Source organism: Ursus arctos, unplaced genomic scaffold (genome assembly GCF_023065955.2).
Source record: "Ursus arctos isolate Adak ecotype North America unplaced genomic scaffold, UrsArc2.0 scaffold_14, whole genome shotgun sequence".
Lineage (NCBI taxonomy): Eukaryota > Metazoa > Chordata > Mammalia > Carnivora > Ursidae > Ursus > Ursus arctos.
The window spans coordinates 12406108-12426512 of NW_026622808.1; the positions used below are offsets into that span (position 1 = coordinate 12406108).

The 20405-nt window shown below is 63.3% G+C and overlaps 1 protein-coding gene across 1 annotated transcript; it reads left to right on the forward strand.

Annotated features, from left to right (window-relative positions):
* Positions 1-815: 815 nt before the first annotated feature.
* Positions 816-20352, forward strand: HCN2 (hyperpolarization activated cyclic nucleotide gated potassium and sodium channel 2). Its single transcript, XM_048226990.2, has 8 exons — positions 816-1459; positions 10962-11385; positions 12112-12273; positions 12729-12947; positions 14275-14421; positions 16823-17063; positions 17303-17467; positions 19436-20352. The coding sequence occupies exons 1-8, from the start codon at positions 816-818 to the stop codon at positions 20137-20139; spliced, it is 2706 nt and encodes a 901-aa protein (XP_048082947.1). The 3' UTR covers positions 20140-20352.
* Positions 20353-20405: the final 53 nt, after the last annotated feature.

Consider the following 20405-nt stretch of genomic DNA (forward strand, 5'->3'; position numbering starts at 1 on the left):
GAGGGAGTCTGGGTCCCCCCCACCATGACCCTGGGAACTTCCCCATTTTAAAGACCACCAGCCTCAGAGGAGACCCCAGCCCCCACTGAACTTCAGGGCACTGTTTGAGGATGGGGGTGGCCACCAGCACCATCGGGTGGCTCTTCCTGTTGGCCCCAGTTTTCCTCACATGCAGGAGGTGGGAAAGAAGGGGTGTCTGGGACCTGAAGACTGGCTGCATGGACCCCATTTTGCCCCTCCACACACAACACATTCCCACGGGTCTTTGTCCGGGGCCTTCAAATTACAAAGCAAGGGCTCTTTCGGCCTTTAAAAACACCCTTTTATTACGGAAAGGAAATTCTCAAGCCTATAGAAAGGAAAGAGGCTGGCACCCGGCGGTCTCACTTCCCTGCGCCCAGCTGCGCCCTCCGGACCGGTGAGCCGTGAGGCGCGCAGAAGGCCCCTTGCTCAGGTGAAGCACAGCTCTGGCCCCGTGGCTGGCCTCAGTGACCTTGCGCGTGTCCTTCCGCTTCGCGGGCCTCAGTTTCCCTTTCTGGGACGAGGTCTGAGCGGATCTCCAAGGCCTCGGGCCGCGTGACCTTGGTCCGTCCCCGACTCAGCGGCCTCAGTTTCCCGGCGCGGGGTCTGGGCGCGGTGAGCCGGGAGGGGTCTCCGGTAGAGGCGGGGCCCCCGCCCCGCCCCTCCCCCCGCAGCCCCGGCCCCGCCCCCCGCGGCTCCGCCCCGGCCCCGGCCCCGCCTCCCCCCCCTCCCTCGGGCTCGGGCCGGCGGCGGCGGCGGCGGCTCCGCTCCGCACTGCCCGGCGCCGCCTCGCCATGGACGCGCGCGGGGGCGGCGGGCGGCCCGGGGAGAGCCCGGGCGCGACCCCCGCGCCGGGGCCGCCGCCGCCGCCGCCGCCCGCGCCCCCCCAGCAGCAGCCAACGCCGCCGCCGCCGCCCGCGCCCCCCCCGGGCCCCGGGCCCGTGCCCCCCCAGCAGCCGCCCCGGGCCGAGGCGGCGCCCCCGGAGGCGACGGACGAGGGCGGCCCGCGGGCCCGGCTCCGCAGCCGCGACAGCTCGTGCGGCCGCCCGGGCACCCCGGGCGCGGCGAGCACCGCCAAGGGCAGCCCGAACGGCGAGTGCGGGCGCGGCGAGCCGCAGTGCAGCCCCGCGGGGCCTGAGGGCCCGGCGCGGGGGGCCAAGGTGTCGTTCTCGTGCCGCGGAGCGGCCGCAGGGCCCGCGCCCGGGCCGGGCGCGGGGCCGGGGCCGGCGGACGAGGCGGGCAGCGAGGAGGCGGGCCCCGCGGGGGAGCCGCGCGGCAGCCAGGCCAGCTTCATGCAGCGCCAGTTCGGCGCGCTCCTGCAGCCGGGCGTCAACAAGTTCTCGCTGCGGATGTTCGGCAGCCAGAAGGCCGTGGAGCGCGAGCAGGAGCGCGTCAAGTCGGCGGGGGCCTGGATCATCCATCCGTACAGCGACTTCAGGTACAGCCACCGGGAGGGGTCGGCCGGCGCGCAAGGGGCAACGCGAGCGGAAGCGCGCGGGGGCTGTCCTTGGCGCACCTCGGAGAGGGCGGGGCTGCGCGCCCCGTGGGTGACCTCAGGGCCCCTCGGTGACCTCGGGCGCGTCCGGGACCCGCCCCGTAATGGCCTGGGCGCGCGAGGCTCCGCCCTTGAAGAGGCACTGGGAAGCGCGCGCAGGCTCCCGCCGTGACCCCGGCGCGCCCCCTCCCACGCACCCTGACATCTCCCTCCCTGCGGGATGGGCGCGCGTCACGGGCCGCAGGACCAGGGTCTGAGCGCGGAGGGGCGGAGAGGACGAATAGAGGGGAACGTGGGCGCCGGGAAGGCGGCAGAGCGGAAGGAAGGAGGAAGGAAGGGCGCTCGGGAAGGACGTGTCCGAGAGAGGCTGGCGGAGAAGGGGTTAAGGGAACATGGCCCTTTCCCACCGTCTCCACCTGCGCCCCGCACCTCAGGGAGGCGCGTTCAGGGTTCCCGGGCTTGGGTACTGCGCGAGGACAGGGCGCTGAGCGTGCTGAGGTTCCCAAGCTGCCTTCTCTGAGCCGTAGCAGCCGGAACCACTGGGTGGCGTGCCCATGTGTCAGTGGGTGTGTAGACGTTGATACGGATTAGGGCGGTTGATGCGTGGAAAGGCTCCGAGCAAGGCCCAGCGCAGGGTCACGGCCGAGTATGTTTGTGGTTCTTGTTCCTGGGCGCGCGCCCTGTGGCCTGCAAGTGTGAACCGTGCGTATCACTGCAGGCTCCGTGTATGTGATCACGAGCATGTGACTGCAGGGGGCGTGGGCCCTTGGGCCATGGGCTGAGTGATCTGGGGGGCAGGCGGGTCCCTAGGGGTGTGTCTGAGTGGTAGGTGTGCTGGGGAGAGATGGGGTGCGTGTGCCTGGGGTGGGCGTACATTGGCGGGCAGTTGGTGCGAGCTGAGCCGTGTGGACAGTGTGTGTGCCTGTGAAGTTATGTACCGGTGAAGGAGGCGGTGAGTTGGGGTGCAGGGGCTCCACACAGGGCCCGCCCAGCCTGGCTCTCAGGGCGGGTGCAGTTTCAGCACCACGGACAGCGCTCCAGAAGGCCCTCCGCGCAGCTGGGTTTCCTCAAGCCCTGTGTTCCCCCAAGCCTGAGCCCCCCCCCGCACTTGCTCCGGGATCTCAGGAGCTCAGAAAGGGGGCTGTGGGATTCTCCCTTGTCCTGGCCCTTCCACAGCTCCAGTGCTCGATAGCTTGGGAAACTGTGGACCCAGGGACACACAAGTCAGAGACAGAGACTGGGATTCCATCTCCTTACCCTTCAGACCTTCCCTGGGAGGTAAAGACAGCCTTGACCAGTGGCTTGAGTTTCGTGGAGAGGCCAGGGATAAGGGGACCCGGGGGGTGTTCCAAATGGGGTGCATCTGGATGGTCCTGACCTGCACAAGGGCTCGCCATTCCCTTTTAGGTTGTCCGGGCGGGAGTGCTTGGGTCAGTGTCTCCACTTACGTTCCTGTGACCTGGCCAGCTCACTGGGAAACGACATCAGGGACGCAGTGGGCAGGGGGAGGTGGCTGCAGAACGTAGCCATTGCCCTGGGTCTTCTCTAGCACGTCTGCCTGCAGCAACTCCCCCTCCCCCCCAGCAATGGGGCAGTTTGCAGTCTGGGGTGAGGGCGTGCCAGGAGGAGCTGGACTTGCTGGTCCTTGTGCCATTTTGAGCAGAGTCACCTGTGAGAACCTGGGCAGGCCACATGGTCTGAGCAGAGCAGATCAACTGTACAATGGGGTTGAGAGAGGGAGTGGTGAGTGTATCCTGTCGTTGGGACGAGGGGCAACACTGTCAAATTGAAGGCTTAAGGTATTCCCAAGCTGGGATGCGGCCGGGCCTCCACAGCCCCCGTGTGCCCCTTCGAGCCCTTCTGCTTCGGTACCCCAAGCTCCCTGAGGTCCTCCTGGGCCGGGTGCTGCGGGAGCACCTTCCTCGTATTGATTCAGCCCTTGTGTCCGTGGTGGGCTGGACGCCGCTGTTCCTCACGACGGAGGGGAACACAGAGAGGAAAAGCCACCTGACCAACACCGCACAGCTAGTCGGGGTGAGCTGGTGGTTACGCCTAGGCGGGCTGGCCCCCGTGTCGGCGCTCTTGACTGCCAGGCGGCCCAGGCTCTGGCCACATCCCGTCGGCGCCGGGAAGAAGTGGGAAGAAAAGGGCGTTCTGGGGATTGTTTGAGGTATTGGGGCACCCGGGGGTGGGCCTGGATCAGCGCTCTGTTTCTATGTGTGAGTGAGTTTTTAGAAACTCTCACAGAGCGGGGGGGAGCGGCCTTTCTGGGCCTACTTCTCCACCCTTGCCCCCTTTTAAGTCTGACCCATCCCCTCTGGTGCCCGTATCCACACACCGTAGGGGATTGAAAAGGGAGAGAGGCACCCCCTCCGGCCCCCAGGTTCCCTGCGCCAGGCCGCGGCGTCTCCACCTCCTTGAGCTCCGGCTTTGGGGCTGGCTGGTGGAGCCCTTGGCGTGCAGACTGGCCCGGCACACACCTGGCACTGACGACGGGACAGTTAATGTCTGGTGAACGGGAACCACCTGGCTGTGCCTCGTTGTGCCCAGGCCACGTGGGGCTTCCAGCGGCCAGGGGCGTCTGCAGGGGCCTCGAGAAGGGGCAGCTCTTGACAAGTGGGAACGGGTGGAGAGTCTGCAGACAGCCCCTGTGCTGCCTATGGCTGCGCTTGAGTCCCCTCTGGGCCTCCCTGCCTTGGTTTCCCCAAATGTGAGAGGTGGTGGTGGGAGCAAAAGGGGGTGTCTGACTTTCTCTGCCACGCCGGCCCCTCTGCCCGCTTCCCTGGAGTGACCAGCCTTTGCACAGGCTGCCCCTTGCCCTCACGTGCCCTCCCCCCCCAGTTCTGACCCTTGATCTCTCCGCTTGCCCCTCGCCTCCCCTGGGCCCTCTTTCCCTCCCCCTCACGTGTGTGCACCCTGCCATTCGTGTCAGAAGGGGCCTTTTCCACTCAGTGTGGCTTGCTTGTCTCTCGGCCCCTGCCATGGGCATGAGGGCCTGTCGGGGCCCCTGTCCCTTCCTGGGGTCTGGAGTGTTTGTGGGCTCGCAGAGGGGCATGCACGGGCCCTGAGCAGGGGCCGGGTGGACGGTGACTCTCACCCCTGGGCCGCTCTGGACCAGCCCAGCCCCTTCTGAGGCTGTCTCTTCACTCGGAAAACTGGGCCTGTGGGGAGCGTGGTGCCGGCACTGAGAAGGCCGCAGAGATGCTCCCCCTGCTTCTACGGGGGAAGCTTGTGGGAGACCAAGTTCAAGGGACACAGGGGACGGCTCCGCCGCAGAAGCCCTGCTGTTCCTTCTGGGCACCCTGCAGTCCGTGCCTGAGTCGGGACGGGTGTCAGAACCAGAGGGCGAGGGGGCGGAGCAGCCACGGGGCCTGTGTGGAGGGCCACAGCCACGGCCAGCACCTCACTGAGTGCCCAGGGCCTTGGCAGGGTCTCCGCCCCTCTCCTCCCCTCCAGAACAGTAAGAACAGAACCAAAGTTAAGCTGTTAATTCCTGTTCCCTTCACCTGGATCAGCACTGACCCAGAGGCCAAGAGTCCTCATTGACCCAGACAGAGTTTGGGTGAGTGGTTTTCAACCCGTTCCTAAGTCTGTAAGTGCCTCTGAGGTCTGATTTGAGTCTCTCCTGTTGCTGTTGATTTTCAGTTCAATATTCCCCGACTGCCTACCACTGGGAGGCCTGGTGTGAGGGGAAAGAGATGAGCTGGTCCGTTTCCTGCCCCTCAGTGGTGTTTAGACAAAGCCAAGACCAGTGGACGCTGACCTATGTCTGTGTCACATCCCCTGGGGTTCCCAGGGGGACTGGGATAGTGGAGGGGCTGGCTTGAAGAAACTGGTAGGACCGGAGGCCCCTGTCTCCCACCCCAGATGGACCGGGAGATCCGCCTCAGATTGGTGTGGAGTGCTTTCTGCAAATCCCTGCATTAACTCAGGGGGATAAACCCTGCATTATCTGGGGTGTAGTGGGGACGGGAGGGGGATGAGGCTTTCCCTGGCTCCAGACCCAGCACGGGGGCTCGTGGGGTGGGGTAAGGACAGGGGACAAATCCATTTCCCCAGGGGAGGGTTTGAGGCCCAGGGCCCACCTGGTGGGAGGAAGGAAGCTCCATGGTCCACAGGAAGAAAGGGGAGGGGTCAGCTGTGGCTGAGGTCCCCCTCCTCTCTCTAGGGGCTTCCTGGAATTTCTGTTCCCTGCTTTAAAAACTTAATGTCTTCAAGCTCCTGGCCTCACATCATGGGGCCTGAACAGGACCAAGGCTCTGCTTGGGGGGGGGGGGCACGCCCTGCCTCATTTCTCCCATCAAGAAGCCTGCCCCAAATCCAGCCAGCACAGGCCACCCCATCTGCCTCCTGGACCCTGCCTTCTGCCCCCTTCCTGACCTTCCCACTGCCAGCACAGGCATCCCAAGATACACAGCTGTCTGTCTTTCCCTCTCACTTAAAGCCTCCCCAGCCTCCGCAGAGCCTGACCCCCGCTCTCACCCATCTCCTCTCACACCTGCTCCAGCACCAGGCCACCTGGCCGGCCGTGAGGGGGGACATCCCACTGCAGCCACAGGACCTTTGCACTTGCTGTTTCCTCCACCTGGGGCACAATGTCCCCTAAACTCTGCCAAACAGCTACTTCTCCATCATCGGCCCTAGTACCACACCCTCTGAGAAGCCTCCCGCACCCACTCTGGCTGCAGAGTGACCCTCCAAAGCATCCTGTTCATTTATCTGTTTGTGTGGAAAGCCTGTCTCCCGCATTCTGGGCTGGGGCACCAGGGCAGAGCTGGACTGTGTGGTCGCCAAGGGTCCTCGCACCTGGCATACCCTCTGCCCCCACGGCCTGCCCTGTCTCGGACTCAAGGGGAATCTGGGCAGATTCCTTTCCTAATCCCTGATGCTCTGTAACTCCTCACCGGAAGGCTCAGCCCTCTAATCCTCCAACCCCTGCTCGCCCTTAATCACCGACCTCCAGCCCTAATCCCCTCAGATTTGCCGGATCTGTAATTCCTGGAGCTTGGATCCACCAGGGTGGGGAAGGGTGGGGAGGGGCTGTCTTTGCTTGCCAGCCCTCATCTGGGCTTGGTTCTGGTGGAGGCCACTTGTCAGCTGCAGGCAGGGGCCGTCATCTCTGGCCTGGAGAAGTCTGGACACCTGGCTTCTCTTGCTCAGCTCTCACCGTGCCTCGGTTTCTCCATCTGAGCTGAGAGAAAGGAAGGGCAACTGCTCCAGCAGGAACTGGGCCCGGGCGGTGGCAGTGCCGGGACCCCTGCTGAAGGCCCGTGCCCATGTGGGTGTGTGGGGGTGTGCCTGGGACGGGGCCCTGGGACCCTCTCCCAGCTGCAGGGCCCTGCACTCCCTGGGAGACCCTCCGTCGTCCCAGCGGCCTCTGTCTGGAGCCAAGTCTGTCTTTCTCAGTGAACGAGGCCGCTGCCCTCCCGGGGCTGCACTGGAGACACAACGGTTGGGATCTGGGTGTTCCCACAGAAGCGGGGACCCCACTGGGGCCTCACTGTTATTTGTCAGGAAAGACTTTAAAATATGGGATTGAATTATAGTCACTGAAGGCCCCAGGGAGCTGAAAGCTGACTGTGCACCACGCACCTGCTGGTCCCTGTGGTCCCTGCACCCAGTCATACTGGGATGGCAATGAGGAGGGGCTGCCAGGACGGGGCAGAGGAGGCACTGAGGATGAGTCCCAGGCCAGGAGTGTGGTCCTGCGTCGGGGGAGGGGCGTTCCTCTGTCCCCTGCCTGGATCCTTTGTCCCAGTCCTCAGGTGCCCCTCCGTAGGTGTGTGCGGGGTGGGGGGTCCCTCTTCCTCCTCCTGCCCCCTTCCAGGGGGACTGGAGGGCTGGAGGGGACAAGGGTCAGGACTCTGGGTGGGTCACCCTAGTGATGGCCCAGGGGTTGGGCCTTTCTGCCCCAGAGCTGCCTCAGAGCCCCTCTCCAGCCCCCTGACTCTTCTCTGTCTCCTCGTAAACCCAGAGGACACCACCCAGCCTGGGAAGACAGGCTGCTCCAAGGGGCAGGGCCAGCGGTCACTCCCCAGGGACCAGGGCCTGTAGCCGGGGCTCCAGGCCTGCAGGAAGGCTAACCCTTACCCTAAACAGGAGGACAGAGGACAGGTCCTGGGAGTGGCAGGCTTGGGTCTCAGCTCTTTGCCTCCACTCCCTGGCTGGGTCACCTCTCTGGTCTGTGGGTGCAGACGTGTGATGCCCACCCCTACCCCCACCCCAAGAATAAAGGGGGGGGCGCCTGGGGGGCTCCGTCGGTGAAGCGTCTGCCTTCCGCTCAGGTCATGATCCCGGGGTCCTGGGATCGTGTCTCGCATGGGGCTCCTTCCTGAGCGGGGAGCCTGCTTCTCCCTCTGCTGCTTCCCCTGCTTGTGCTGTTTCTCTCTCTGTCAAATAAATAAATTAAATCTTTAAAAAATGAAAAATAAAAATAAAACACAGAACCTCTTTTAAAAATAAAAGAATAAAGGGAGAGAATGTCTGTGAAGGAGGCCCTCACACTCCAGCCATATACATTGTTTCTAGGCCCCCTGGTGGTTTCTAGTCCCCCACACCCCATGGTTTCTAGGCCCTCTGGCCTTCTCAGTTACTTTTTCCTGCTTGCTTTGTCCCAGGGCATGTGCCCAGAAGTTGGGGAGGAGGGTGGGGCAGGTCTCAGTTCACAGAGGGTGTGGGGTGGGTTAGGGTCTCTACCGCCATGGAGATGCTGGGGGTTGAGAATGGGGAGCAGGCAGTTGGAGCTCCTTAACCCCAGATCCCACTCCGTGTCTCGATTCAAGCAAGGGAAGGCCTTGCGCTTTGAGCACTTATTGCATTCTGCCCTTCATACCCGCCCCCAGATGATGTCAGTCCATTTAGCTCCCTGGAGGTGTTCATTGGAACCCCGGGCTCTCCCGTGAGGTCACTGCCCTCCCATCACTGTCGGGGTCCTCACATCCACTCAGAGAAGGCTCCACCCACCAGGTGTGGGTGGGTCGGGCCCCAGGAGGACCCTCAAAGGCTGCCACTCCTGACTCCTCCCTGATGGAGAGCAGAGTGTGGGCCCCCGGGGTGGTGGGACTTGCCCAGGGTGGCACCTGCCAGCAGGCAGGAGAACCTGGTGTCAACCCAGGTCTGGTTGTTGCCACCAAGGTGTCAGACACTGGATGCCTTCCAGCTTTGGCTCTCGAAGACTGAGCTACTGTGAACATCTTGGTACAAATTGGTTTTTAATTTTTTTCTCTTCCTCTTGGACAGTTTCCTTGGGATCACTTCCCTGAAGTGGAATGCCTGGGTCACCCTGCAGGCGTGGTGTCAATAGCCCTCCCTTGCAGTGCTGTCCAGAAAGGAGCCTGCTTCCAGGGACTCCCAGGACAGGGAGCTCACTGTGGCCAAGCCAGGGCTGGATCTTAAGGCTTCTTACCTATTCGTGCTAATTTGGGCAACTCCCCCAGGCCCCCGGAAACCTCGGGCTGCTCTTCTATCCATCTGGGAGGAGCGGCCAGGGAGTGGAAGCTTGTGAGGGTCCTGGCCGTGTGTGATCGAGTCCTCTCTAAATGCATGTGGGGCCTCCAGCCATGACAGGGAGGGCACGGGGCCCACAGGAGAGCCCTGCACACACCTGCCTGTGGTGGGGCGGGGGCGGGGGCTTGAAGACCTGGTGAGAGCTAGCAGGGCTGACATGCTCTGGGGGTTGGGGTCGCTCCCTGCCGTGTTAAGTAAGGGCAAAATAAAATGAATGACTCTGTTCAAAATTTGAGACCCTCCTTTACCTGAATCTAGACAGGGTGAGTGGGCTTGGACCCCAGAGCTGGGGCATTTGCTCGTCACTGAGACCCCCCACCCCGTGGTCTCAGAGTTTTCCTTGTGTGCCTTTTTATAGTGTCGATATGTTAATCATTTAATCATTTAAAAATGTACAACTGAACGGCATTACGTACAGTCACAATGTCGTGCAACCATCACCCGCATCCGTGTCTGGAACACTCTCATCCTCCCAACCAAAAATTCTCCATCCCCCTGCCTTCTTCCCCCTCCCTGCCCCCGGCCCCACGAGCCCCCTCCCCCTCCGTGGAGGAGCCTGTTCTGGACGTGTCACACACGCCGCGGGGCCCTCTGTCTGGTTCCCTCCCTGAGCGTCGGGGGCTCGGGGTCCGTCCCCGGGCAGCGCGTGTGGGCGCCGCGCTCCTGCTCGCGGCCGAGGGATGCTCCTGTGTGTGGGGGACCGTGTGTGTATCCGCGGACCCACAGAAGCTCCCGCCTTCGGCTGTTGTGAGCTGTGCACCTGTGAACGTGCTGTGCGTTCCGAGTTCTTGGAGTTCACACCTGGGGGTGGAATTGTTGGGTCAGACACTAATTCTGTTTACATTTTTAAAAGATTTTATGTATTTATTTGAGAGCAAGAGAGCGTGAGCCGCAGGAGGGACAGAGGGAGAAGCAGACTCGATCCCAGGACCTCGGGGTCATGACCCGAGCTGAAGGCAGACGCTTCACCGGCTGAGTCCCCCAGACGCCCCTCTGTTTACATTTTTGAGGAACCAACAGACAGTTTCTCCTCGGAGTAGTTTTGATTTGCGTTTTCTGCATGGCTGCCGTGCTGGGCATCTGTCCGACCCCCGCAGGTCCTCATGCTCTATTCAGAGCACCGTGCCGGCCGACAGATGCCCCTTGCAGAGACAGGCCTTTCTCTGAGAGCACTTCCCAGGTGGACTTATGAATTGACCCCAGGGACTCGCATCTGCCTTGGGGGTATTTGGGGGTGGGATCAACCAGTCTTCACGTTTTCAGGTGAAAATGTCCGTGAAATGCCGTCAGCTCCTTCTGCCGTCCCAGGCAGCCCTGCCGCCTGGGGCAGGGGGCTAGGGGGAGTGGTGGGCTTGGCCTCTTCCTTGCTGCCTCCGGCCCCCAAGGGTCCCCCCTTCTCTGCCCTCACGCAGGAGCCCAGCTGCTCCAGGCAGTGTTGGAGTACTGCTGATCCTGCCTGCCCCACCACCCCAGCCCCTGCCCCGCCACCCCCACTCCTGGCCACCCCGGCTGCCCCCTCCTCCTCACTTGTCTCCCTCTCCTTTCTCATCCAGAGTATTTTTTGGGACGCTAACCCTGTGTCTCACACATTGGGCCTTTTTGGTCATGGGAAACATGTAACCAATTGGGGGTCATCTCTTGGGCTCTGCCAGGTCTCTTGCTTCTTCCAGGAGGCAAGGTGGTTGCTGGGCCAGCAGGAGGGACCTGGGCTGGGGGAGCCCAGCGGGCAGTGGGGTGTTGTTTGGGGGTGGGAGGGCTTCCTGGAGGCAGGGTACACACTAGCTGTGACTCAAGGGCAAAGTGTTGGCTTTGCTGGAGGAGGCGGGGTCCTCCGGGCCGGTCCTTGCAGGCGCAGATTTGAGGTGGGGATGTCACGCCTGGTAGAGGGCTGGGCGTGCGCGAAGGCCTGGAGGCGTGACAGCCCGCGCCTCGTCCCCAGGTTCTATTGGGACTTCACCATGTTGCTGTTCATGGTGGGAAACCTCATCATCATACCTGTGGGCATCACCTTCTTCAAGGACGAGACCACGGCCCCGTGGATCGTGTTCAACGTGGTCTCGGACACGTTCTTCCTCATGGACCTGGTGCTGAACTTCCGCACGGGCATCGTGATTGAGGACAACACGGAGATCATCCTGGACCCCGAGAAGATCAAGAAGAAGTACCTGCGCACGTGGTTCGTGGTGGACTTCGTGTCCTCCATCCCCGTGGACTACATCTTCCTCATCGTGGAGAAGGGCATCGACTCCGAGGTCTACAAGACGGCGCGGGCGCTGCGTATCGTGCGCTTCACCAAGATCCTCAGCCTGCTGCGGCTGCTGCGCCTGTCGCGGCTTATCCGCTACATCCACCAGTGGGAGGAGGTGCGCGCGGCGCGGCGCGGGGCGGGGCGGAGGGCGACAGGTGCGGGCGGGTGCGCGCGGGGCGGGGCGGAGGGCGCCAGGGGCGGGCGGGTGCGCGCGGGGCGGGGCGGAGGGCGCCAGGTGCGGGCGGATGCGCGCGGGGCGGGGCGGGGCGGAGGGCGCCAGGTGCCGGCGGGTGCGAGCGGCGCGGAGGGCGAGGGCCCAGGGGCAGAGCCACGCGGGGCGGGGGAGACAGGCGCGGAGTCATGCGGGGCGCGTCCCTTCACGCATTCACGCCCCCTCGCTTCATTGTGCCCTGTAAGAGGAGGAACCGCGGCCCCCTCGGCTCAGAGGAGCGACATCACGCCCCTCTTCCCGAAGTCGAAGTCAGGACCGGACTCCTGCCGCCTGTGTCCTCCAGGGGCGGGGGGGGGGGGGCAGCCACATTGCCCCCCACCCCGTTTCCAGGGCTGCCACAAGGCTCCGAGGGCGGAGGCGGGTGGGGACAGGGCCTGGAGAAGAGGCGACGGGCCTGGCAGGGAGGAGCGGGCGGCCGACCGGGGCCACAAGCGCTCGTCTATGGTATTTTGCTAATCTCAAGGGCAGCGGGGGCGGCTGGGGCGCCCGCGGCCTCTGTCGCGGCGCGCGGGTCCCGCCCGGGCGCTCGCTCGTCCTGCCCCTGCACCTCCTGCCCCCGCAGCGGAGAAGCGGCGGCCGGGGACCCTCACGCCCTGGCCCGCCCCACAGATCTTCCACATGACCTACGACCTGGCGAGCGCGGTCATGCGCATCTGCAACCTCATTAGCATGATGCTGCTGCTGTGCCACTGGGACGGCTGCCTGCAGTTCCTGGTGCCCATGCTGCAGGACTTCCCGCGCAACTGCTGGGTCTCCATCAACGGCATGGTGGTGAGTCGGGGCCCGCGCGGCGGGGAGCGAGGCCGGGCTGCGCGGTCCCCGCGGTCCCCACTCAGCGCCCGTCGGTGGTGCTCTGGGACTTGCAGCCTTTCCCACCCCCCTTTTGCTGCACGGGTGTGACAACCTCAGCTCCCGCCACCCTGGCGTGAGGTCGTCTGCTTGCAGTGCTCTTCCTCTTCCGAGTGATGCCGTGGTTTATTTCCATACGTGTATTTAAAAGGCATTTACTTTACTCGGTCCAAACCCTGAGATGGGAAAGCAGGGCCGTAAGAATCAAAACCACGGAGGGAGGACCTGTTGCTGAGGAGTCGCTGCCTGTGGACAGGGCGAGTCTGGGGCGCCGGACTCAGGTCTAGACGATCACAGGTGTGGGGGACCGGGTCGGGCCCAGGGACTCCCTGGGGGCCGTGAGCCCCCTCCCACCGCCTGCCCCCGTGGCCTTGCAGAACCACTCGTGGAGCGAGCTGTACTCCTTCGCGCTCTTCAAGGCCATGAGCCACATGCTGTGCATCGGCTACGGGCGGCAGGCCCCCGAGAGCATGACGGACATCTGGCTCACCATGCTCAGCATGATTGTGGGCGCCACCTGCTACGCCATGTTCATCGGCCACGCCACGGCGCTCATCCAGTCCCTGGACTCCTCCCGGCGCCAGTACCAGGAGAAGGTCTGAGGGGAAGGCACGCTCTGGAGGTCTGGGGGCCCACTCCGCCGTCCCCCGGCTTCCTGTGCTGTGCTTAGGGCAGGGCTGGCGGGGACCGTGGGGGCTGAGGACCCTACAGAGGTCTGTGGCTGCGATTAGCAGGAGCTGGAAGGTCCCCAGGATGGGCAGGGAGGGAGGGAGGGAAGTCTGGATCCTGCAGGGGGACACGGTGGGGCAGGTCGAGGGGGACACAAGCTGAGGAGAGGGTGGGAGCCAGGGGGTCCAAACAGAGCAAAGCCAGTCCATGGGACATCAGAGATCAACACGGGGGCTGGGGAAGCTGGAGGGGGGCTGTCAAGGGGGCGGGGCTCCCCCCGGGGTCTCTGGGCCATATTTGGAGGGGCTAGGTCAGGGAAGGCACAGGGAAGAGTCTAAAAGTTCTGGGGTCGCTTGAGGACATGCTCAGTGACTGGGCCCACAGAGGAGCCCTCTTGGGGAGGAAGGCGGTCTGGCCCCTCAGACCTGGCCTCTGGGTGGGGGCAGCCTGCACAGGGCCAGTCCTAAGGCTGGGGGGCTGGGAAGGGCGGAGGGGGCCATGGCCCCAGGTGCCGGCCCTCCTGGATGCCACCCCATCTGGCCTGCATTACTACCTAGTGGCCGGTCCTGGCTGGGCAGCTGCGAATGCCCCCCCCCCTGCCGCCGCTGCACCCAGCAGTGCCAGCTGGGTCAGCCGGGTCAGCTGGGCCTGGTGCCAGGCACCCCGGCTGTCCGGAAGCCACGGGCCTCACACCCAGACATGAGCTGGTGCTGCCACCCGCCCGGCATCACGGGTTCCGCTGAGCTCAGGGCAGCTGTGTCCAGGCGGAGCCAGGGCGGAAACAAGGCTGGGGCACCCCTGGGACCACCGTCCTGGGGACAGCAGGGCCTGGCACCCCCGCCTGGTGCCCACACCCCCGCCCTGCTCAGGAGGGGCTGAGCTGGTAGTTTCTGGAAAGATCTTTGGGAGGGGAGCCAGGGCCACCAACAGAGTTGGGAGCCTCTGGGATGGGGCCAAGGATCTTGGGGGACTGGGGAGTCTAGTCCAGCCTAAAGTCAAGCCGTCCACCCCTTTCTCAGGGGTAGGGCTGCCGGGTGAAATTTAGGACCCGGGGAATAATAACTCTTGTCAGGACAAGCCCGTCCCAGACCCTGCACAGGGCACCCATCACTGCTTTCGCTGTTTGTTTGACATTCAGATTTAACGGGGCCCCTGTGTTTGTGGCCGTTGTCACAGTGGGCAGCGCTGCCTGGGCCGAAGCGGGGTGCCTGGCGGCGGGGGTCCCCCGCTGATCGGGCCCGCCCCGTTGTGCAGTACAAGCAGGTGGAGCAGTACATGTCCTTCCACAAGCTGCCCGCCGACTTCCGGCAGAAGATCCACGAGTACTACGAGCACCGCTACCAGGGCAAGATGTTCGACGAGGACAGCATCCTGGGCGAGCTCAGCGGGCCGCTGCGGGAGGTGAGGCCGCCCTCCCGGGGCTCCCGTGCCGGGGGTGAGGGGTCGCCCCGACACGGCCACATGCTCTCGCCCCCCGCGATGCCCCACGGGTCCCCCCGACAGCCTCTGCTGACTGCATCTACCCCGTCTGGGGCCCCTTGCTGGACAGAGGGGGACACAGAGGACAGGCAGACTGGAGCGGGCCGGCCTGGGGTGCTGGTCGGCCTCGACTGAGCGCTGGGACCCTGCTGAGCACCAGCCTGAGGCGTGAGCGCTGCCCCTCACGGCCTGTGTGGCCTCAGGCGATCAGTTCCCACCAGCAGGGTGGCTTAAAACAGCAGAGACTGATTCTGTCACGTTCTGGAGCCTATAAATCCCCGACCCAGGTGTCCTGGGGCCACCCTCCCCCAGAGGCTCTAGGACAGGGTCCTTCCTGCCTCTCCCAGCTCCTGGTGTACCTTGGCATGTGCCCCCCCCCCCATCGCTGCTTCTGCCATTACGTGGCCTCTTCCCCTCTGTGTCTTTGTTCCTCTCGTAAGGACACCTGTCACTGGATACAGGGCCACCCTACTCCAGTACAACCTCGTGTTAACTAATTACACCTGCAAGACCCTATTTCCAAGTAAGGTCCTGTTCACAGGTACCAGGGCTCAGGACTCGAACACATGTTTTGGGGGGACACGACTGAGCCCACAGCCCTCACCAGACAGTCGTTGGGTGGCTACTGTGAGTCCTGCGCTGTGCCGTCAGGGAGGTGGGGCCGAGGGACCATCACAGCGCCCGCGATGATGCAGGAGCAGCTCTGGGAAGGATGCGGGAGGTGGGGAGGTGACGTCTGAGTGAGGCCAGGCGAGCCTGCGGGCGTCCCAGGGGGCGGGCACAGCCAGGGCAAAGGCCCTGAGGAGGGAAAGATGACGCGCGTCCTGAGGGTGAGGATGAGGAGGGCCAGTGGGATGGGGCCTGGGCGCTGGCAGCAGGGTCGTGGGGGACTGGGATTTCTTCTGAGGGTGGGTACCGTTGCCTCCCAGGAGGCAGGCACTGTGCTTAACCTCCCTGAATATGTTTAATTGTACCGGATGCTTCATGCATTCATTCGTTCATAGAGACACCCCAAAGACCATCAAATCCATACAATCCGGTAGTTCGTGGGGTTTTTAAAACTATTTATTAATTTTAAGTCATCTCTACACCCAGTGTGGGGCTCGAACTCACGACCCTGAGATCAAGAGTCCCACACTCCACAGGCTGAGCCGGCCGGGCGCCCCGCGGTCCAGTAGCTTATAGCATAGCCATTACCACCGTCTAAATGCACAGAACCCTCGACCCTCGGAAGGACACTGGTGGCTGCTAGCCACGTCCACTCCCCCAGCCCCTCACAAGCCACATTTGGTAATTATTTAAGCGTTTATGCAATTCCGAGGTCGAATTTACGGAGGCTGAACGGCAGTTTCAGTGTGTTGGAGGGCTCGTCCCACCTTCTGCTCTTCTTTTTCACTAGCAGGCTTTCCTGCTACTTTTGCTCATTTGTTCTAACTGACCTCGCCTGGTTTCAGCAATTCCAAAGCCAGCGTGATGGTATTTCCGTTGGGGTCCTGGGACACGTGTAGATGAATGGGGAGAAAGGACGTCTCTCGTCTTTATGGTGGTGAGGAGTTCTGCCTAACCATGGAGCGTGTCCCGGCGTCCCACTGTGCCTTTCGGGGTGTCTCCACGCTCTCCTCAGACCGGTCCTGCCGTGCTGCCTTACTCAGCTCTCCGCTGGTGTAAACAGGGTCTTCTCATCTACTGGGGCCTCTTCCGAGTGGTTTGTTTGTATACGAAAGGGCTGTTGATTTTCAACGTTCAGCTCCCCCTTTGATCGAAATGTATCTTACTGAAGAGTGCACACTCGATGGGTGAGCGTGAGGCCCTCACATAACCAACGCTCAGGTTGGATGTGAAACGTTTCCGCCCTCACCCTGATCTCTGCCACAACTGAGTCCTTTACCGTTCTTGGGCTTCTGTGCTGATTTTCTGTTTTATCGCTTGCTATTTTGACAGACCTCTCTGACTGTTGTAGTTTCCCATGGATTCTTTTGGGTTTCCCAGGTCATCATATTAAAAAAGATAGTAAAGAGATTTAGCATCACTTTTCCCTTCCCAGTTCTTATGTCTGATGGCTTTTTCCTGCCTAATTGCAGTGGCCAGCATTGCTAACAGAGTTAACTGGCAAGAAATCAGCGCACCTCTTTTCTTGCTCCTGTCTTTGGCGGTAAAAGCTCCAGGGGTCTGCCCAGTGAGCTGCCGGCTTTCGGGCTACAGTGTTAAACTTCTTTGGTAGATGAGGAAACTGAGGGTCTGAGGGAGGAGACAGCCCCAAAGGAAGGGCGAGATGGAAACAAGGACTTGTGCCCTGTGTCACCCCTGCTTTCCGCCCCTACAGGAAATTGTCAACTTTAACTGCCGGAAGCTGGTGGCCTCGATGCCACTGTTTGCCAATGCTGACCCCAACTTTGTCACGGCCATGCTGACCAAACTCAAATTCGAGGTCTTCCAGCCAGGTGACTACATCATTCGCGAGGGCACCATCGGCAAGAAGATGTATTTCATCCAGCACGGTGTGGTCAGCGTGCTCACCAAGGGCAACAAGGAGATGAAGCTGTCCGATGGCTCCTATTTCGGGGGTGAGTGTCTGTGGGGGCCAGGGGCTGGGGACAGAGCCGGACCCTTCCCGGGGGTGGAGGGCAAGGCAGGGAGCCTGCAGGAATGCCGGCATGGGTGTCGGGAAGGGCCGCACTAGCAGAGGTGAGGAGGCTAGACTGTGATCATAGCAAGTGGGAGGGCCCCGGGGTCGGATGGGGGCAAGGAGGTGCGGCCCCGCGGCTGAGGGCCTGATAGGGTTGCCGCCCTTGGCCACATGCAGAGATCTGCCTGCTGACGCGGGGCCGGCGCACGGCGAGCGTGCGTGCCGACACCTACTGCCGCCTCTACTCCCTGAGTGTGGACAACTTCAATGAGGTGCTGGAGGAGTACCCCATGATGCGGCGGGCCTTCGAGACTGTCGCCATCGACCGCCTGGACCGCATTGGTGAGTAGGCTGGTCTCCGGGGGGCATCAGCCCGAGGTGAGGCGGCGTGGCCCGGCTGACCCTCCAGGGCCCTTCCAGTCCCAGACTGGATTCTCTCACCTGCTTTGTCCCGTGGCCAAACGTGGCCCTGGTTTCCCGGGGAAGAGGAAGTGTGGAGTGTTTGCAGTTGCAGAACTTCTGCTCACCCGGCAAATGTTTGTTGAGCCCCTACAGTGTGCCAGGAGGTGTGGATGGTGGACCAAGAGGCCACCCTCGGGCTTACGTCACAGAGGACGGGGTGTGGGGGTGGCGGGGCTTCCTCGTGATGTTGAGTGGAGGCCAAGATGAGTAGCTGTTGCCAGGTAGAAAGGGACGAGGCATGTTCCAGGAGTGGACACAGCACGTGCAAGGCCCAGGGTCTGAGAGCTGGAGAAGCTGGGAGGAGGTGGGGGAGGCATGGAGGGACCGGGCGCACGGGTCCTACTAGGCTGTGGATGCGGGAGTTTGGACTGTAAATCGGGAGCAGTAGGGAGCCATGGATGGTTCTAGGCAGGGAAGGACCTGATAGGATTTGCACGGTACAAGGGCGGGTAGTATACAGGAGGGAGACAGGGGCCTGGCCTTGAGCAGGGTGGCCTCGGGTGTCGGGAGAGGCCGAGGGTAATCTCAGCAATGGTTGGGAGGTGGAGCCCTCGGGACTTGCTGATGACTAGATGTATGAGTCAGGCAGATGGTGGCCCTTGGTGCGGTTGTGGGAATAGAGACACCTGGAAAAGAAGAACTGGGGGAGTGCAGAGGTGGTAGAGGAAAGACTTCCCAGTATCCAGGAAGCATTCCATTCATGTTTATGTGCAACGGGCACTCAGCAGTTCGCTCTATACAGTAGGTGCTCAATGTATTTGCGAGTGGCAGGTGCTTAGATACATCGGCCGCGTACAGGAGGCTCTCGGCACGCGCTTGCTGTGCGTGTCGCGGGCACTCGGCCCTCTGGCTGCGCACTGGCGCATGCTCTCGGTGTGTGCTCGGTGCCCACTGAGGTACTTGGTACACGCACGACTGCACACGGGGTACACTGCGCACTCGCCATGGGCACTTCCTGTGCTTGCTGTATACTGTGGCAGCACAGTACATGTCTCCTACATACAAGAAGTGTTCCATGCATACTGGCCGTATACAGTAGGTGTCTCATGCCTGCTTCACATATGCAGTAGGTGCTCTATGCTTACTACACACAAGTACTGGATTAATGCTTGCTGTATACAGCAGGTACTCGATGCCTGCTTGCTGTATATATATGGCAGCAGGTCATGCATGCTTACTACATACAGTAGGTGCTCAGTTTTGCTTGGTAGCAGACGGTTGGTATCTGTTAGCTGTAGGCAGAAGGGGCTCCATGCACGCTCGCTGTATACAGGGAGTGCTTACGTGGAGCAGCAGTTTCTTGAGCTATGTGTGCTAGCATACAGAAGTGCCCAACACCTGCTCACTCTCCACGGGCACAGTCTCCACGTGCTTGCTGTATACAGCAGGTGCTCCGCGCATGTTTATTATCTACGACGGGTGTGTGTCTGGTGCCAGCAGGTACTTGGTACTACGGCCTGCGGCATGCCAGAGGTACTCTGTGCACACCGGCCTACGGAGAAGGTGCTGATGCCCTCTTGCTGTATCCAGCAGGCACTCAGTACACGCAGTGGTATGTGCACTGGATGTATAGAGTGGATGCCCAGCACCTGCTGGATGTGTGCAGGAGGCGCTCCACCTATGCTTGCAGTATATAAAAATGTTCCTGCTGTATACAGCCGGCGCTTGATAACATGCGCTGTACACGGCACACTCCTCGCTGCCGGCTGCACGTAGGGGGAGCTCCCACGCACGCACGCTGTGCACTCCGGGCGCCGCTGCACTCGCCGCACGCAGCCAACCGCACGTGGCCTGCCAGGTACGCCCCTGGCGCGCAGCCGGCGCTGACGCCCCTGCCCCGCCCCCCAGGCAAGAAGAACTCGATCCTGCTGCACAAAGTGCAGCACGACCTCAACTCGGGCGTGTTCAACAACCAGGAGAACGCCATCATCCAGGAGATCGTCAAGTACGACCGCGAGATGGTGCAGCAGGCGGAGCTGGGCCAGCGCGTGGGCCTCTTCCCCCCGCCGCCGCCGCCGCAGGTCACCTCGGCCATCGCCACGCTGCAGCAAGCCGTGGCCATGAGCTTCTGCCCGCAGGTGGCGCGCCCGCTCGTGGGGCCGCTGGCGCTCGGCTCGCCGCGCCTCGTGCGCCGCCCGCCCCCGGGGCCCGCGCCCGCGCCCTCCACCGCCACCTCTCCGGGGCCCGCGCCCTCCGCCGCCAGCCCCCCGGGCGCGCCCGCCAGCCCCCGGGCGCCGCGGACCTCGCCCTACGGCGGCACGCCCGGCTCCCCCGCCGCACCTCGCGCCGGACCCGCGCTGCCCGCGCGCCGTTTGAGCCGCGCCTCGCGCCCGCTGTCGGCGTCACAGCCCTCGCTGCCCCACGGCGCGCCCGGCCCGGGCCCCGCGGCCTCGCCGCGCCCGGCCAGCAGCTCCACGCCACGCTTGGGGCCCGCGCCCGCCGCCCGGGCCGCAGCGCCCAGCCCGGACCGCAGGGACTCGGCCTCGCCCGGCGCCGCCGGTGGCCTCGACCCGCTGGACTCCGCGCGCTCGCGCCTCTCGTCCAACTTGTGACCTTCGCCACGCCGCCCCGCGGGCCCGGGCGGGCCGGGGGCGGGGCCGTCATCCACACCAAAGCCATGCCATTGCGCGCTGCCCCGGCCGTTGGCCGCCCGCCCCAGAAGCCATAGAGGAGTCCTAGGTAGTTGTAGTCGGACGGGCGGGCCGGGGCGGCGGGGCAGCCCCCTCCAAGCCCCGCCGTGCCCCCCATCGCCCTGCGCCCACCCACATCGCCCCCGCCCCCCCACCCCCGGCGGCGGCCTCGCCTGCGCGCGTGCGAG

Coding starts and splice junctions, on each gene's coding strand:
- HCN2 (XM_048226990.2), top strand. CDS start 816: ATGGACGCGCGCGGGGGCGGCGGGCGGCCCGGGGAGAGCCCGGGCGCG. Junction 1,460..10,961: donor CATCCGTACAGCGACTTCAG/GTACAGCCACCG, acceptor CCTCGTCCCCAG/GTTCTATTGGGACTTCACCA. Junction 17,468..19,435: donor CGACCGCCTGGACCGCATTG/GTGAGTAGGCTG, acceptor CCCGCCCCCCAG/GCAAGAAGAACTCGATCCTG.